Source organism: Eurytemora carolleeae, unplaced genomic scaffold (assembly GCF_000591075.1).
Source record: "Eurytemora carolleeae unplaced genomic scaffold, Eaff_2.0 scaffold940, whole genome shotgun sequence".
NCBI classification, from domain to species: Eukaryota; Metazoa; Arthropoda; class Copepoda; order Calanoida; family Temoridae; genus Eurytemora; species Eurytemora carolleeae.
The window spans coordinates 68,901-87,599 of NW_019397091.1; the positions used below are offsets into that span (position 1 = coordinate 68,901).

Consider the following 18,699-nt stretch of genomic DNA (forward strand, 5'->3'; position numbering starts at 1 on the left):
TAACGAAGGAAAGTTGTTATTCATTTTTGACGATCATTAACGATCGTTAAAAACGACCCTTCGTGAACCACCGTTAACGTTGACCTTTCGTTAACGATCGTTGTAAAATCTTTAGATCAGGTAATTACTATCGATAAAAAAAAGATTTAAGACAACTTTCATAAACTTATCTTCCTAAATAAAAACTGAAATTAATTGTCATAAAACAGATTCATGAGCAAAATTTTTATCAAAACGATCATTTAAAAAAACGATTGCATCACTGTTTTGTTTTTTGTTTTTTAAAAGTTCAAAACGGTTGGTTCGATCGTTTTTTCAATCGTTTTTTAAAAACGATTAACAACCCTATTACACTATTTGGTTTCAAAGATATTGGGATTAAAAAATTTGAGCATCATTAGTTAAGTGCAGATTTGTAAAAACTGGTTTTTTCCACTCTTAAACTTTGTATGCACTGTGCAGACTTCAGAGAACCAGCTGCACAATCTTAAAACAAATAATGTAACCTTGTTTTTTTTCTATTTTACATCCATTCGATAAAAGAAAAACATGATAAAATGTGAAGATTACAAAGAAATATTTTTCCAGACGTTTTCTTATTTCTTTATCTTTAAAACTTCATGGAGTAAACCTTTGATGGATAAAACTTTGACTATTAAATCAGAATTTTATGAGAATAAGAGTTTAAAAGTTTGTCGAGAATCATCAGTTTCTTTTACTTCTTGAAGGGACTGTAGCAAGCGTAATTTCATGTGACCCTCCATGCAAAGATGGCAATTTCCGATTCACAACATTACTCTTGAATTCTTTATCTGTTCAATAATGTGGAAGATATATTCGTTTTTATAAGCTTTAAGTGTTTAATTCCGATAATTGCTCAATGTTTTCCTGCAGTAGAAATACGCAAGTCATTTGTATAAAGTTATGAAACGGGTATTGTCATGGTTCCATGTAATTGTAAGGTCAGTTAAAATTAAGCACATAGTCCCTTTAAATGTATAATTGGTCGTGTCTTTATTTGAATTTTTGTTTAAAAAAAAAGTTTGTCCAGGCTTACGGTGGAGTTTCCTACAGGGTGAATTCTAAAACAGGTTAGACAAGCGTAGCTAGATGTTTTAAAGAGACTGTAAACGCAATTTCAAGTATATTGATCAGCATGCCCGAGTTAGGGATGGCAGATATATTTTTATTTTTAATTGTGATTTCTCAACGATAGTGATCCGTAGATTTCTGAAAGGAAAAAAGAACTACAAAGCTGTAACATTTTTAAAAACGGCGATATTTTCCTTATAATAACAGAACCTAGTACCTAGTAGAAGCTAAGGATGACTGTGAACTAAATTATGTATTAAACTTTACAAAAACTAATCAGGATTTTGCACAAAAAAAAATTCATTTAAAACTGTAGCTATAGAAACAAATAAATATTAAGAATAGGGTTGTTTACAACAAGAGGGGTTATACATCGTCAAACTAAGGGGATGAAAATAGACTTTTTTCATACTCTACTGACATCTCAAGAACTGATTTGATGTAAACAAACAATATTTAAGAAACAGTAATTTTGAATTCAGTCCAAGCCTTACTGCGATACCGAGTATTTTTTATAATCTTAGATATTGTTGACAAAAAAACTTTCTTTTTGTTTTCCTAAGACGTCTCTCAGTAAAATCATTTCTAGAATTTTCATTTTTATTCATTTTTCCTCTAAATGTTTAGATACTAATAGTTCTTCCCCGGAATCTACTGAAAGTACCGTAGAAGAGAAGGAACAGCGTTCACTCTGCTCAGGTACTGCTTAAAAACACATAAAAAAGGAAAAAACTAAAGAACAGATTAGAAACGGTTGTTTATGTAAAGTTGTATGCGTTATTGTTGTTAAGTGAACCTGGAGCCAACGGAGAGCCGCGGATTTTGGTATGTCGTCTTCATTTTGCAATCAATTATTCAGGTGAACACATTTCTAAATACAGGGCTTCTCAAAAAAGGAGTCTTTATTTTTTTAATTGGACAGCAGGCTTGCAGTGTTTCAAATTTGTGTTTTTAAAGTTATTTTGATACTCCAAAATTTAATAAAAAAAATAAAAAATTGTTTTTAAAAAATATGTTTTTGCCTGTTGGGCTACTCAAAAAAGGATTCTGTAAATTTCAAGTATTGACTGCAGGCTTGCAGCATTTCAATTAAAAAAAAAAGAAGATTTTTATGATACCCCAAAAAAATTGCCCCCAAAAAATGTTTTTGAGGTTTTTTCAATAATATTTCTGTTTAGATATTTATGATACTGCGGGATTGGTACAGAGATCTCAGGCAATCTGATCTTAAAACTGCTTTTCAGGTCTTGAATATTATTCTTAATTTAATACTTTCATCCAATCAGATTTAAGATGCATATCCGGTTTGCTTCATGACGAATAAATGAAGAATATTACGGTCTTTTTGCACAATTTAGAGATTTTAAAATGAAACTTAAAGTAAAAGGGGTATTAATTATATTTTTAGAGTACTAATCCACTGTAACTGTAAATTTAAAATCAAATAGTTAGCCAAAGTTCTCTAAAATACAAATAAGTTTTGTTGTAAAAAGAGACATATTTGATCTTTTTAAATAAAGTTTGTGAAAATGCAGAGATAAATTGGTAAACTCGAGACATATCTTTATCTCATAAAAAACGTTATTGAAATGCAGAGATATATATTGTTATAATCAAGATATATTTTATCTCATGAATAAAGAGATACAGTGCGACCAATCCCACGCATTTTATATTTTTCCCAAGGGATCGTCTATGCGTTCAAATAAAATACTAATATCCATAATCCATATTTTTGATCAAAATTGTATTTTTAGGATGTACTGCATCCATTGATAGTAAAGGTCTCATTATTTGTTAAAAAACTTGCTTCAAACAAGCTTATCATGGTTTTATATTTTAGTTTATTATTTTAAGTTTAGACAATCCCTTTAATTATCTAATTATCTAGGTTTTGTTTACAAGTTGGATTGAATATTTTATCCTGTCATCTATAGTAGTTCTTATAATACTTAGTACACAAGCATTAGTCTACATACTCACAATACTTATACTCATGGTAGCACTTAGGTAATAATAATAATAATAATAATAATAATAATAATAATAATAATAATAATAATAATAATAACAAAATAATAATAATAGTAATAATAACAAGAATAATAATAAAAATAATAATAATGATAATAATAGTGATAATTATAGGGAGGTTCTACAAATGATGGTATCCCTGAAAAGATATATATTTGACATAGAAAACTTGTTTGAGCTTGTCATGCTTGCACTAGGTATAAATCTTTTTTAAACTAGAACTAGAAAATTAGAATTTATAAATGAATTGAGTTTTTGTCAAACACTCTGATTTTCTTATCCCTATATCTTTGGACCCCAAACTAATAGACCTTAGATATTTTTTAAACTATAAATTCTATTGGATCAAAAATCTAATATTGAAATATCATAGGTTTTACACTATCAGGTTGCAAAGATAAAGATGTTAGCAAATTTGTCTCCATTCCTAAATATTTTCTTTGCATAAGTTTATTATAACAATATCATAAAATAAAATTAAAGATACTTTTAATGCTTAGCTGCCAAAAAAAATAAATGGCAAAAATTTATTAAAAATTTAAGTCTTGAGTTTTGTGTTTTGAATACATAGTATCTGTCTCTATGTACCGTATGTTCAGTGTGTTTCTGTCTCTATGTACCGTATGTTTCGTATGTATCTGTGTCTAAGTACCGTATATTTAGTGTGTATCTGTCTCTATGTACCGTATGTTTAGTATGTATCTGTGTCTATATACCGTACGTATGTATCTGTGTCTAAGTACCGTACATTTAGTGTGTATTTGTCTCTATGTACCGTATGTTTACTATGTATCTGTCTCTATATACCGTACATATGTATCTGTGTCTAAGTACCGTATATTTAGTGTGTATCTGTCTCTATGTACCGTATGTTTAGTATAAATTTGTGTCTATTTAACTTTTTAAGTGTGTATATGTTTCGTACCGTATGTTTAGTGTGTTTTTGTCTATATGTACCGTAAGTTCAGTATGCATCTGTGTCTATGTGCCGTTTTTTTAGTGTGTATTTGTCTTGTACCGTATGTTTAGTGTTTATCTGTCTCTATGTACCGTATGTTTAGTGTGATATATGTCTCTTTGTTCAGTATGTATCTCTGTCATCTACTACATGTAAAGCATGTTTCTATGTCTATGTACTGTATGTTTAGTATGTATCTCTGTCATATGTACCATATGTAAAGTACGCGTTTCTGTGTCTATATATGTACTGTATGTTTAGTGTGTATCTGTCTCTATGTACCGGAACACTATTTGTACAACGGCTGCCTTCTTAAGAGACATCTAGCGGGGTTTGCTCTAGTCATAGGTGAGTGTTCCTACAATCTGTCCCTAAAAAATAGTTAACAGTTAATTAAAATCATAAACGTTTCTCCCCTCACTTAACCTGCTAAAGAAGAGAAAGGATAAAATATCACACTCTAATTTACTTTTCTTATTTGCTTGAAGTTTCTATCAAATTAAAATATTCGTTAGTTTTATAAGTCGGCCTCCTCTTAACGAAATGACAGTAAGTTGATCTTAGTAGTCAGTGATATAAAGCGCTTCTCTGATGTTTTTCTTTTAAGTCTTGTTTCCTAATTTTGTTTGCTTGTTGGTTTCTTAGTGCTTTATCTTGCTGCCAATAATTTAGTTTAGCTAGTGCTGTTTCCTAATTGTGTGTCCTAGTGTTTCCTAATATGTTGGCTTTGTTTCTTAACTTTGTTTATTAATTTAGTTTTGTATTTTTTTTAGCTTTTTCTTCCTAATTTTGTTTCCTAGTTTGATTTCTAGTTTCTTAGCTTTGCCTCACATAAACTTAGTATTCAGTCCACACGTTTTTCTCATCAAAATCTATTTATAAACTTTCCTGGAATGCTAGAAAATAATAAGAAGAAAAACAATTTTAAAGTTTATCATTAAAGTAATTTAAAAAATTTCAAATTAAGATTTTTTTGTATTTTAGCTTGGGCTACCCTGATTACTCTAGTTGGAAGACATCCTAAACTATCGAGGTGAGCTTTTAATAGGACTGTTCATTTATTTGGGCAATGTCATAGGAACCAAATTTTAAATTGTGGATCATGTCTGCATCTACGAATTTAGCATGGAATCAAAAATACTTCCTAACCGAAATAATGCCAGACAATTTTTTAGTGATTTTTTTTAGCTTTCAGCATACATTAAAAAAAAATATTGCTACATTTCTTTGTTTCTTTGTCTAATTAACGCAGAATTTCGCCTTTGAGACATCAAAACACCTTTGATTGAGAAATTCAAACTTACTGTAGTCCATTTTCAAATTTCTAAACGTTTTTCTTACCAATAGCTCCCTAGTAAAGGGAGTTTGATCAAAAACATGAAATCTGTTTAGCAAAATTAAACTGTACTCTAACAGCCAGAAATTTAAAAGAGTATCCAGTGTTCCCTTTTTGGGGTCCATTCGAGAAAACCCAGTTTCGGATACTGGGCTTTCATAACCGATATTCTGCCTAAAGTTGTTGACTCTGGTGAAATTAGAATTCTTCGTTAAATAATAATAAACCCCAACATTATCCTAATATCTCAACATTATCCTAATATCTCAACATTATCCTAATATCTCAACATTATCCTAATATCTCAACATTATCCTAATATCTCAACATTATCCTCATTATCCTAATATCTCAACATTATCCTAATATCTCAACATTATCCTAATATCTCAACATTATCCTAACATCTCAACATTATCCTAATATCTCAACATTATCCTAATATCTCAACAATTCTCAGATAGTTGAGATACAAGGTGTCTCAGTAAACATAACATATAAGAGACGATGGAGGTCTTTAATAACTATTTCTTTACAATGCACAACAAAATGTATGATTTACGACCTCGATAAGGTAACTAATAACCATAATGGGATCACTGTAAACACCGCTTTATTTCAAGTACCTGGTCGACTTTCAACCAGTTAGAACAAGCTTTATTTCAAGTACCGGGTCGACTTTCAACCAACTAAAGATCAAAAACACTATTTAAATCGTCCTCAAAATAGTCCTGTTTGGAGAGACACCCTGTATTTAAATTGCTAGATTCTAAATTTACATTAATAAACATGAAAAAATAAAAATATTCAAATGGAACTAAGGATAAAAATTAAACCTGGGGTTCCAATAAAATTTTATCATTATCTATAATTGAAATTATATTTTTAGATACAACATCTACGTGACCATGTTCTACAAGGTAAGATTGGATTAATACAAAGGAATTGAGTCTTTGCCACAAACTCAAATGTTCTAATACATATATCTCTGCAACCTGTTGGTGTAAACTTTTGGAATTTCAAATTTTGATTATTTGGTCTAACATAATTTACAGTTTGAAATATCTAAGGTCTACGATATTGGATTGTAAAGATATAAGATTTGGAAAATCAGAGTTTGTGGCAAAGACTCAATTCCTTTGTAAATTTTTTACAGATAACTTTGTGATATTTGTATTAGTAATTTTCAATTTGGGTTTTTTTAGATATATATTAAATATATATTAAATATATATCAAATATATTAGATTTAAAAGATTAATCTAATACAGGATTAAATAGTTAAATAAATGCTCAAAATTTGCATTGGTATCAAATCAGTCCTTGCATAAAAGAAACCCCACTGTTGGTTTGTTTATCTGATAATAACTCTTAAACTCTTGACCGATTTGCCTCAAATTTTGATTGGAAAATTTGGTAGAATGGGAACGTTCTTGGTTTAATAATTTTGAGTGAGTGAGTTTTATGGAGACAATTCAGTTTACAGGCAAAGCTGGATTCCCATACTAATGATTTATAAAACTAGAAGAAACTTTACGTTTGTTACACGCAAGTGCGCGCAAGAGTGAAACAAGGTTTGATAGTTTAAAGAAATTGAATCTTTCTGATACCTATATCTCTACAACTAGATAATGTAAACCTTTGATATTTCAAACTTAGAATGTTTGATCCATCAGAATTCATAGCTTGAAGCATTGGGTTTTAAAGATATGGATTAAAAAATTTGGCAAAGATTCAATTCCGTTGTAAATAAATCCTTCAAGTTTTCTTTTCCTTTCTTCAGAGACTAATAAGATACTTGTAAACTACTCACTAGAATATTTTTTCTTAGATGAATGTGCCAAAAATGTTCCAATATTTTAGAGTGTATAATTCCCAAGGGAAATATTTTAATGGACTTTCATCTTACAGGGACATCAGAGGGAGCAGGGAGCAGGGGCTGTTACGCAAAAATTAAATAAGGGGGGGGGGGGTACTCAGGGATTTTGTCAGAAGAGGATTATTTTTCGACCAGGCAGAACCATTCAATGTAAACCTTTTAACGATAGTCTTGCCGCAAATCAAGGTCTTCATTACATATTCTAGAAGTAGTAATCACGTATCATAAACTGAAGCGGCAAGCTATGGAAGTAAAAACACTGGATCATAAATTTATGGGGAAAATATGATTTACTTATTCATTTCTATTAAACTCGGCAACATTTTTCATCTTCGACATGAGGTCATGGTAGTTCACGCATAGAAATTTGGTCTAATTGGTTCAGCCGTTTTGACGTTTATTGTATTCAAAGAGAAAGACACCAAGACAAAGAAATAGACAAACCAAATATGTATTTTAAATGGGCTGTTTCCGTAATTTTATCAGTGGCAGGTACCGTTCAAAAGATAGAGTAGATGGGGAGATATCGTCGTTTTCATATTGAATTGATTTTTAATTATATCAATTACGTTTTTAGCCTTTACTGCATAAAATCTGCTCTGCAAGTCACTAAAGTAGAGAAATCTGAAATTGAAATTATAGATTTTTAAATTGTTAGATATTTTGATTTTTAGATTTTTAGATTGTTAGATTTTTAGATTTTTAGATTTTTAGATTTTTAGATTTTTAGATTGTTAGATTTTTAGATGATACGTACGTGTTCAATCCCACACAATTCTAGGTGTTGAAAAGCTTTATACTGTTCCTGACCTGGTATTCTTTCTTTATCATTGCATTTGGTCTCGGCTTCTACATTATGCTACACAGGGAGGTTAAATAGTATTTAAGAGTCCGGAGACACACTTTAATGATTGGGGGAGGAAGTTAAACTACCTACAGCCGGTTCAAATCCTGAATCATCGATTCAAATCCTCGTGAATCTTTAATTTCGAATTGGTGTTTCAAGATTTGAACCGGCGTATAATGAGTAGTTCAGTGACCTAGATCAAATTCATTAAATAAGGTCTCAGGGACAGTTTATTGGTCGGAAAATATTTGATTAGAGAAAGAAAGGAAAACATATTTAAACTTTAAACTTCTTACTAAAGATTCGAATTATGTAAAGCGCAGTAATGTAGTAGATAAATCCTTAACATTTAGCACAAAATCATTAAAACATCAAAAATTCCCTCCGCCTTTCAAAAACTGTTTACACCCCTTGCAGAGACGTGCCTGGGTATACCCCTAAAGAGGGAGAGGATGAGTACAAGTTTTTCGAAGACCCCTGGCTGTCTCTGGTTAAAACAGGAACTATGTTTATAGGGGAGATTGAGTTCTCCAATATACCAATAGGAAACATACTTGTATATTTTAATATTTAAAAATATTTAATTTTTATACGGATCCATGGATCCATCCTATTTAAAAAGGATCCAACTCACAAAGTTTTTGTAAAAAGTTTTTCAGTTAAACCTAAATTTTTTTACTTTCCCCATTTTTGTTTCATTTTCAAGGCAGTTTTTCAAGCATTTTTACTGTATAATTGTGTTTGGAGAACCATTATTTTATTGATGAGCCTCGCAGATGTAGTACAACAACTTCTCAAGCTGAAAAGCAGTGGCTAAAACTTAAACCACGTCTTCGCGGTTGAACCATGTTATTGAAGATGGTTCTTGGATCCTTAAATCCGCATATTTTTTAGTAATCTGAATTCATGAATCCTAACCATTGCAGATCAAAATCTTATGTACACTACACGTAAAGCTAACTACATTAAAGTGCATTCTGTCTATAGACTGTAGTCCTATTTTGATCTCTCATTTAAAGATCTTGTCTGTTTGTTTGTATGTTCGATCACTTCTCAGAAACCCTTTGACCGATTTGTCTCAAATTTTAATTGGGGAACTTGGGAGAACCCCAGGAATGTTCTTAATTTTGTTTTAAGATTCTAAATTGAATGGGTCTAATTTTATAGGGAAAAATAGCTTAAATCGTAATTTACGACCAAACGCGGGTAAGCGGCGGAAGTAACTACGAATACCCGGGGCAACGCTGGGTTCTCAAGCTAGTAATAAAATACATAGCCCAACAAAAAATATAAAATAAAAAATATAAAAAACTTACATTTAATGAATGAAAATGGAGTTTTAAGTTAAGAAGGGGGTCATTCTTTTTCAACTCTCTCACCCCTTGGAAGCCACCATCTCAGATTCGGATGAACGAACAAGGAAATGAAAAACTAAAGTTCTCTGTGACCTCTGGTTTGTGAGCCTCTAAATGTTTCAGCCTCCAGACTGACCTCAGAAACTTCAAGGCTGTGCAACTTTTTTGTTTTTAATGATATCGACAAAATTTCAACTGCAATTTTTTAAGAATGACTAGATCTAGAAATAGTTATAAATGCTACTTTGTAACAATATCGATATTTCTCTGTTAAAATAAAAAAATAAAATTTTGACCTCAGTTGAAAAAAGGAAGTATTTTGATGTCTCTGGGTTGAGTTGAATAAATAAATCTAAAATTATACGGGTTTGCAGTTAAATAACAGGACCTGATTTTCCGGGTGGAGTTAAATAACCGAACCCAATACTTCCGGGTTCAGTTAAATAAACGAACCCAATACTTCCGGGTTCAGTTAAATAAACGAACCCAATACTTCCGGGTTCAGTTATATAAACGAACCCAATACTTCCGGGTTCAGTTAAATAAACGAACCCAATACTTCTGGGTTCAGTTAAATAAACGAACCCAATACTTCCGGGTTCAGTTAAATAAACGAATCCAATACTTCTGGGTTCAGTTAAATAAACGAACCCAATACTTCCGGGTTCAGTTAAATAAACGAACCCAATACTTCCGGGTTCAGTTAAATAAACGAACCCAATACTTCTGGGTTCAGTTAAATAAACGAACCCAATACTTCTGGGTTCAGTTAAACGAACCAGATAGTCTCTGAACTGGATTGTTTAAGTAGACCTGATATTCTTCGGTTTGGTTTGAATAACCTAACCTAATATTCTCCTGATTGGGTTTATTAGATAAAACTGAAATTCTTCTGGTTGAATATCACCTGACATTCTCCAGGTTGGTTTGCAGAATTAAATCCGGATTAGAATGAACAGTTTTTCTGCTAAAAGTTTATTCTTTCATGAATGCTCAGCTAACTCAGTTTTATGAAACAGGTATTTATCATTGAAAAACACTTCTCGAAACCTTGATAGATTCCACACTCCACAGGTTTGTTTATTGTTTACTCCAACACAAGGTGCTCTTTTGCTCCAACACAAGGTGCTCTTACTTCACATCAACAAAAATACACAAAGTAAACCCTTTTGATTATCATAACTGACTATTTAATGAACCGTCACACAAATAATTACGAAAATCAAAGTACTATCTTTTTTCAAACCGAGGTCAAAGTTTGTTTTCCTATTTTTAACGAAATCTTTAAAATGAAAAAGTTACACAGCTTTGAAGGTCAGTCTGGAGGCTGTAACTTTAGAGCCTCACAACTCTGCACAAACAATAGGTCACAGAAACCTCAGGATTCCGGAAATTTAATTTTCTCTTAAATGTTTACAGTTGTGCAAATTTTCTCAGAAATCGGAGAGAGTGACTTCCATAATTGCTTATTATTGACTTTAATAGCTGTTAACCAGGACCTCTAGGTTACCGTCACTAGAACACAAACAAACAATGAAACTGAATAGTCAACACTCTATTTTAATGCAAGGATAAGGGATTTCCTGGTGTATTTTTCATGGACCGGTTGTTCATCAATAAACATTTTTAAAAATTTAGAAAATATATTATTTGTAGCTTTTATTTTAATAAACACTAGCTGAAGGGCCCGGCGTTGCCCGTGGAAAATATAATTAAAAATAAAATATTTTGAGAAAATAAAATGTCCGATTTTTTTTAGCCTATAACACCCCCCGGCCAACCATTAGTGTCCACAAAAAATTTCAGCCCAATCGGTCCAGCCGTTTATTCGGCTATACGCAACAAAAATGAATGTCTTGTTTCATTATATAGAAAGCTGAAAGATAGACTAGCTTAATTTCCCAGCGTTGTCCACGTTACTCATTTACTCCTGCCGTTTACCCGTGCTTGGTCTCAAATCATGATTTTAGCAATTTCTTATTTTTTTAGCCTACGTCACCCCTGGGTTCCCCAAAAAAGTTCACTGTTTGGCCAGCTATAGCGAATTCTTACAAATGAGCGAAGAGCTTTAATAAATTATGTAGATCAATCATATTCATAAAGTATGTATTTAATAGATTTGACGACCAAGGTTGGAATACTCGGATACATCTTTCTCATTTGGTAAAAAAAAATTAAACATCAATTTATTCAATTATATATATTTTCTTTTTTTAGTTTTATTTTCCTGATTGTTGTTGTTCTGATGAATTTACTGAATGGGTTGGCTGTCAGTGATACAGGGATAATAAGGTAAATTTTCTAATTTAAAGGCAGTGTTCACTTTTTGACCACCACTAAAAATTGTGCCAGAACGTCCAAAAATATTTTCTACAGTGTTCCTTCTGAAAGCTGCAAGTTTTTAAGATCAATTTAGTGGATTTTTTATGCTTAAAAGTTTAAACGACGCTTTACCGAAAAACTTGTGCTAATTTGCTTGCGGTTTGCGCGACAAAATTTTCTTTCAGTGGAAACCATAGTTTATTTCTCAAATTTGATTTTGTATTTGTCAAAAATGTTCAAAATTTTATGTGCATAAGATTAACACATACATATGTTTAGCTAAATACAATTACAGAAAGGAAAACTTGGATTCTTATAATCGAATTTGTTCAAAATATCTTATATCTAGATTTATCTGAATATTTAAAAGATAACACTTTTTTAAAACCTTGGCATCAAAAGTTATTTTTTTTCGACTTTCCAGGGTACGTACGACCACCGGTTTAAACGGTAAAGCATTTTAATAAAAAACAAGTAAACTACGTTTTTAATTCAAATTCCTCTCTTGGTATAAAATCATCAATAAATAATAAAATGTCGCGCTATTTGTAAAAATCATTGTTGAATGAAAGAATTATTAGTTCTAAACCTTTAGATCTCAAGAAAAGTCCATTTAATTCCAAAAATCGGTTAAAAAATTATTGTTCAGTGGAGTGCAAAAGCTGTAAACACTTGTTTAGAAAAGATTTTTCTAGATTAAAATATTTCATTTGAGTGACATACTTGAACATTAGCTAAATTGAGTTGGATGCTCAAAATGTTCATTGATAATCTATAATTTAAAACTTTTTAATATATTTTTTCCCCTAGAGAAGAAGCGGAGATAGTAACATATATCTCTAGAGTCGAAACAATATCATGTACCGAAGCTGTACTCCTTGGTGAGTACATTAAGCACATAGAATTTGTATTATTTAGAAAAATAAACTATATTATGTACAGAAGCTGTACTGCTTGGTGAGTACATTAAGTACACAGAATATGTATTATTTACATAGAAAAATAAACAATATCATGTACCGAAGCTGTACTCCTTGGTGAGTACATTAAGTACATAGAATATGTATTATTTACATAGAAAAATAAACAATATCATGTACCGAAGCTGTACTGCTTGGTGAGTACATTAAGTACATAGAATATGTATTTCATAGAAAAATAAACAATATCATATACCGAAGCTGTACTACTTGGTGATAACATACTTAATTCTGTACATAGAATTCATGAATAATATAATGTACTGTTATAATATATTACATCATAGACTGATGCAAAAAGTACAAATAGTCTTAGAAAAGTCGGCAGTTCACAAATATAATATCAGTATTAAAAGCACAGAAATTTAAGAATAATTTAAGTGAAAAAAGTAAAAAAATATACTTTTAGGAGATCCGTTCAATTTTCTTGCAAACTGGCCAGCCATCGCCTTTCTCAGGGAACACTGTCAAAAATATATTTTTAAAAAATTATAAGATATATCTTAAAAAATTAATAGATATAAAATAAATAAAAAAATGTTTATTTAAAATATCAACGACTTTTTGACGTTTTTCAGTCTTGTTGATTACATTAATGTGCTTGCACGAAGCTGTTTATTGTATCTATCCTAAATATTTTTATTATCTACAATTTTTTTTCTACAAAGTTGTATTTAATGTCTTATTCTCTGTGAGTAATTCTGTATCAATTGATGAATAATCTAGATTGTATTTAACTTATCCTCTGTGGGTAACCCTGTATCAATTGATGAATAATCTAGATTGTATTTAACTTATCCTCTGTGGGTAACCCTGTATCAATTGATGAATAATCTAGATTGTATTTAATGTCTTATCCTCTATGGGTAACCCTGTATCAATTTATGAATAATCTAGATTGTATTTAATGTCTTATTCTCTGTGGGTAACCCTGTATCAATTTATGAATAATCTAGATTGTATTTAATGTCTTATTCTCTGTGGGTAACCCTGTATCAATTTATGAATAATCTAGATTGTATTTAATGTCTTATCCTCTGTGGGTAACCCTGTATCAATTGATGAATAATCTAGATTGTATTTACAAACTTTAAAAATAACAATGACAAACACTGCACAGCAAGCATTTTTTCCACTCATTCAGTCTTTCTTTTCATGTTTTTTCATTTAATCCGTTTAAAAAATGTTCAGAAAATTCTTAACATATACGCTCTAAAAAATCAACAACTGTTGTGTAAAGTGATAATCAATTTAAACTGGAAAAATTGTCCTCTTTTCTCTTTCGTTAGAAACTCTGAAGGGGGCGAGGGGATTGTAAATACTGAAAAATTAATCTCTGGAAATACTCCCTGAATATTTTAGATTACTTGGAACAGTTACAACTTACAATAATTGTTAAACGGTATTTCTATCTAAGATATAAAGGAGAACCAGGGGCGTAATCAAGGGGGGGGACAATGGGTCTCAGCCCCCTCCCTGGATTGGTGAAATCTATATTGGATCGAGACAACTTTTAGAAATCACTAAATTTGTTTCCAAGTACTTTTCAAGTTTTACTTTACTTTATAGCTGATCCCAGAGAGTGCCTCAAGTGTATGTTGCCAAATTACCTTTTTTTCATTGAAATGAAACCCATAAAACTGTGGAATAGGAAGACGACATATAAGCAACCTAGCGTGTATTGGATGGAGTTAAAAAAATCAAAAAGTTTTATCTATAATCCACTTTGTTAGTGCTTCATGCATGTTCAATGTTCATTATTCATGTCAACTCATAAATCTAAACTAACAGTCGTCTTTCTATTACACAGTATTATATATGTGCAAACTTTGACAAAAATTATCATAAATGACGGTGTTACGGGATATAGAGATGTTCCCAGCATGGCGTTTTGTAGAAGCCTTTATAGGAACAGTCTGGTCAGAAATATTTCTAATAAGGTAGGAATACCTCATTAGGTAAGAGATAGAGATATGATATGATACATCTGATAAGGTTAGAATATCTCAGTAGGTAAGAGATAGAGATATGATATGATATATCTGATAAGGTTGGAATATCTCAGTAGCTAAGAGATAGAGATATGATATGATACATCAGAAAAGGTTGGAATATCTCATTAGGTAAGAGATAGAGATATGATATAATATATCTGATAAGGTTGGAATATCTCAGTGGGGTAGAGATAGAGATATGATATGATACATCTGATGAGGATGGAATATCTCAGTAGGTAAGCGATAGAGATATAATATGATACATCTGATAAGGTTGGAATATCTCATTAGGTAAGAGATAGAGATATAATATGATACATCTGATAAGGTTGGAATATCTCATTAGGTAAGAGATAGAGATATAATATGATACATCTGATAAGGTTGGAATATCTCATTAGGTAAGAGATAGAGATATAATACGATATATCTGATAAGGTTGGAATATCTCATTAGGAAAGAGATAGAGATATGATATGATACATCTGATAAGGTTGGAATAGCTCATTAGGTAAGAGATAGAGATATGATATGATACATCTAATAAGGTTGGAATATCTCATTAGGTAAGAGATAGAGATATGATATGATACATCTGATAAGGTTGGAATATCTCAGTAGGTTAGAGATAGAGATATGATATGATACATCTGAAAAGGTTGGAATATCTCATTAGGTAAGAGATAAAGATATGATATAATATATCTGATAAGGTTGGAATATCTCAGTAGGTTAGAGATAGAGATATGATATGATACATCTGATAAGGTTGGAATATCTCAGTAGGTAAAATGGCCGGCGTTTATATCAATACAATAAAGACCCCTTTTCTATTAACGTTTTTATTTCTAAGTAGATTTTTTCAAATAACAAGTTTTCAAGATAACAAAGAAAAGCTCCTTTTTGTTTAAAAGCTTGGTTAAAACTTAAAAATCGAAGTCGAAATTAGTCTTCATTCTATTGATATATACGACAACCACTGCAGGAAATACTAGAGATATGATATATTTGATGGTAGGAATATCTCAATTGATAAGAGAGAGATATCATATATGAATATAATATATATAAAAGTAAAAAGAGATAAATTAACAAATCTCATAAACAAGCAATTTACGTTACAATTTAGAATTCCATTCATGATTAATCTTTGATCAATACGTTATTGAATTATTTTTTAAAATTTGATTTATCAAATATTATACATATTTAGAAAACTTTCTCAGTCCAGTGAGAGGTTTCGTGATTGTATAAATTTTTCTTCAAGGTTTCACATTACTTTTTTTGTTTGATCCATTGATTTGAATTTAGATAACGGGTGCTACAGGTATACTTTTGTTCTATACCTGGCTACCAGATAAAGAACTGGTTTTGCAACCAAACAGGTAATAAATAATTTGTTAAAGGGAATGTTTGCGAAACAATGGATTTAAATAAACCTGGCGGCTTAGCACTAGAATTAGATAAAATCGTTCTTTAAAAAACTTCATATTAGCAAACCTGAGGTTTAGATCGTATCAAATCTTCAATAAATTAGATTTCTTGTTGGACCTTCTCTGTTACGATGGCAATGCTCGATTCACCTGATCAAGTAAAATATTATGAAATATTATCGATGTTCATAATCTTGAAACTAATAATTTTCAACTATATGGGTTCTCTACAAAATTGACATGTGGCAGAAAAACATAGAATTATCGAAAATCAAAACTTTCCAAATCTAGAAAAACGAATATCTTCCACATTATCAGATCAAGGGTTTAAGGGTACCTTTGTGAATTGGAAATTGTCATCTTTGCATAAAGGGTCACTTGAAATTAAAGGGCCAGACCGGCTATGTAAGGTAGTTGAACTGAGTACGCAGTGTTGTGAAAACGTATCCACCGCCAAAGTAGGAGTTTTGAACGTCGAATTTGCGCTCGAACTAAGGATTTACAGACCTTTAAAAAGTTTTATATGTCTCAAATGAATCCTGAAGAAGCTTTCCACAACACTACATATTCAGTTCAACTACCTTACATAGCCTTTAAGCCAGTCTCTTCATTAATAAGTCTATATCCGACTGATCCTTTCGTGTTCTAGGAGAACAAACCGGTTTGTTTGCATGCCAACAGATTGCATGGGAGCAGAGATAATTCAAGCAGCTAAAGATATTGTTATCAAGTTAGTATCTTCTTCTAAACAAACACAATCCATAGTTCAAATCCTCAATCAATCCAATATTTATTTTAGGAAGACTCGTCTGGGGTTGGAAGGACCCGGAGAAATATCTGATCTTCTCCTCAACCTACAGAAGAACCAGGAGAACTTACAGGATCAAATTCTTAACCTGGCAACCAAACTAGATCTAGTTCTAACCAAACTCAATACAAGATAAGCCAAACTAGATCTAGTTCTAACAAAACTCAATACTAGATAAACCAAACTAGATCTAGTTCTTGACAAACTTGATACTAGATAAACCAAACTAGATCTAGTTCTCACCAAACTCAACAATGAATAAACCAAGCTGGATCTAGTTCTAACCAAACTCAATACTAGATAAGACAAACTATAGATCTAGTTCTCATCAAACTCATTACTAGATAAGCAAAGCTAGATCTTGTTCTCACCAAACTCAATACTACTAGATCGGCCAATCTATATCTAGTTCTTACCAAACTAAATACTAGATAAACCAAACTAGATATAGTTTGTACCAAAAAAATACTAGATAAACCAAACTAGATCTAGTTCTTACCAAACTAAAACTAGATAGACCAAGATTGATCTAGTTTTAATCAAACTCCATACTAGATGAGCCAAACTAGATCTAGTTTTCACCAAACTCAATACTAGATAATCCAAAATAGATATAGTTTGTGCCAAACTAAATACTAGATAAACCAAAATAGATCAAGTTCTTACCAAACTCAATATTAGATAAGTCAAACTAGATCTAGTTTTCACCAAACTCAATATTACATCAGCCAAACTATATCTAGTTCTTACCAAACTAAATACTAGATAACCCAACCTAATTCTAGTTCTAAGCAAACTCAAACTATATATACCAAACTAGATATAGTTCTTACCATACTGAAACTAGAAAAACCAAACTATATCTAGTTCAAGGCAAACTCTAACTAGATAAACCAAACTAGATCTAGTTCTTACCAAACTAAAACTAGATAAACCGAACTATATCTAGTTCTAAGCAAACTCAAACTATATAGACCAAACTAGATCCAGTTCTTTTAAGTAGCTACACAACAACATAAAAAAGAACAAGATTTGGAATTTTTCTTAGCTATTCTTGTTTAAAACTTTTGAAAGTGTGTATGACCATGATCTTTATTTTATATATTGTTATTGTTCTTACATAAGCATTCATAAGCCTGATACTAAATGATAAAAGATATGTACATATAATGTAACACTTTATGTTTTTGAAGAGTGTTCGCGAAAAATGAAAGGGGGCCTACGTCGAAAAATATTCGAAGAACGTATCGTCAATATTATTTTTTATTTGTTTAATATAAAATGCACTTAAAACTACGATTTTTTGTCCGAAAAGTGTCGCTGACACGAGGAACAATGCAGAAACATCGAGATTAGAGACACTCGGCAGCCAACTAATTATCGTTTAAACTGCATCATATATAAAAACAAATCAATAATATTATGAAAACTCCACTGTATACGTCGAAAAAAAATCGATGATTATAGGTTGTAATATCTGAATGATTAGTTAGGAAATAAATTGATTTGTTTATGATTTTAGTCAAATATTGCAACTTTCTGGCTTTATATGGACGGTATGAGTAGTTTATTACAATTTTCTCCTTAAAGACGCAACAAATAGAAGTAAGAGCAGTAACAATCACTATCAGATTTTTTTTTGACCTAAGCCTATACCC

General features: G+C 31.1%; 1 protein-coding gene across 2 annotated transcripts in view; it reads left to right on the plus strand.

The window, feature by feature from the left end:
* The window catches only part of LOC111711781 (transient receptor potential cation channel protein painless), a 34,403-nt gene extending 15,889 nt beyond the window's left edge, over positions 1 to 18,514 (plus strand). The window contains exons 22-41 of one of the 2 annotated variants that reach the window (XM_023486216.1): positions 1,052 to 1,091; positions 1,720 to 1,791; positions 1,884 to 1,951; positions 2,271 to 2,336; positions 2,850 to 2,876; positions 2,984 to 3,102; positions 3,241 to 3,323; positions 4,346 to 4,432; positions 5,069 to 5,117; positions 6,310 to 6,340; positions 8,081 to 8,166; positions 8,564 to 8,691; positions 11,619 to 11,664; positions 11,719 to 11,793; positions 12,634 to 12,704; positions 13,213 to 13,261; positions 14,674 to 14,743; positions 16,112 to 16,185; positions 16,883 to 16,963; positions 17,033 to 18,514. In XM_023486216.1, coding sequence (XP_023341984.1) covers positions 1,052 to 1,091; positions 1,720 to 1,791; positions 1,884 to 1,951; positions 2,271 to 2,336; positions 2,850 to 2,876; positions 2,984 to 3,102; positions 3,241 to 3,323; positions 4,346 to 4,432; positions 5,069 to 5,117; positions 6,310 to 6,340; positions 8,081 to 8,166; positions 8,564 to 8,691; positions 11,619 to 11,664; positions 11,719 to 11,793; positions 12,634 to 12,704; positions 13,213 to 13,261; positions 14,674 to 14,743; positions 16,112 to 16,185; positions 16,883 to 16,963; positions 17,033 to 17,177 — 1,467 coding nt within the window. In that variant the 3' untranslated portion in view covers positions 17,178 to 18,514. The remainder of the gene's footprint in view (positions 1 to 1,051; positions 1,092 to 1,719; positions 1,792 to 1,883; positions 1,952 to 2,270; positions 2,337 to 2,849; positions 2,877 to 2,983; positions 3,103 to 3,240; positions 3,324 to 4,345; positions 4,433 to 5,068; positions 5,118 to 6,309; positions 6,341 to 8,080; positions 8,167 to 8,563; positions 8,692 to 11,618; positions 11,665 to 11,718; positions 11,794 to 12,633; positions 12,705 to 13,212; positions 13,262 to 14,673; positions 14,744 to 16,111; positions 16,186 to 16,882; positions 16,964 to 17,032) is intronic. The other variant, XM_023486217.1, reaches the window with a different exon arrangement.
* Positions 18,515 to 18,699: the final 185 nt, after the last annotated feature.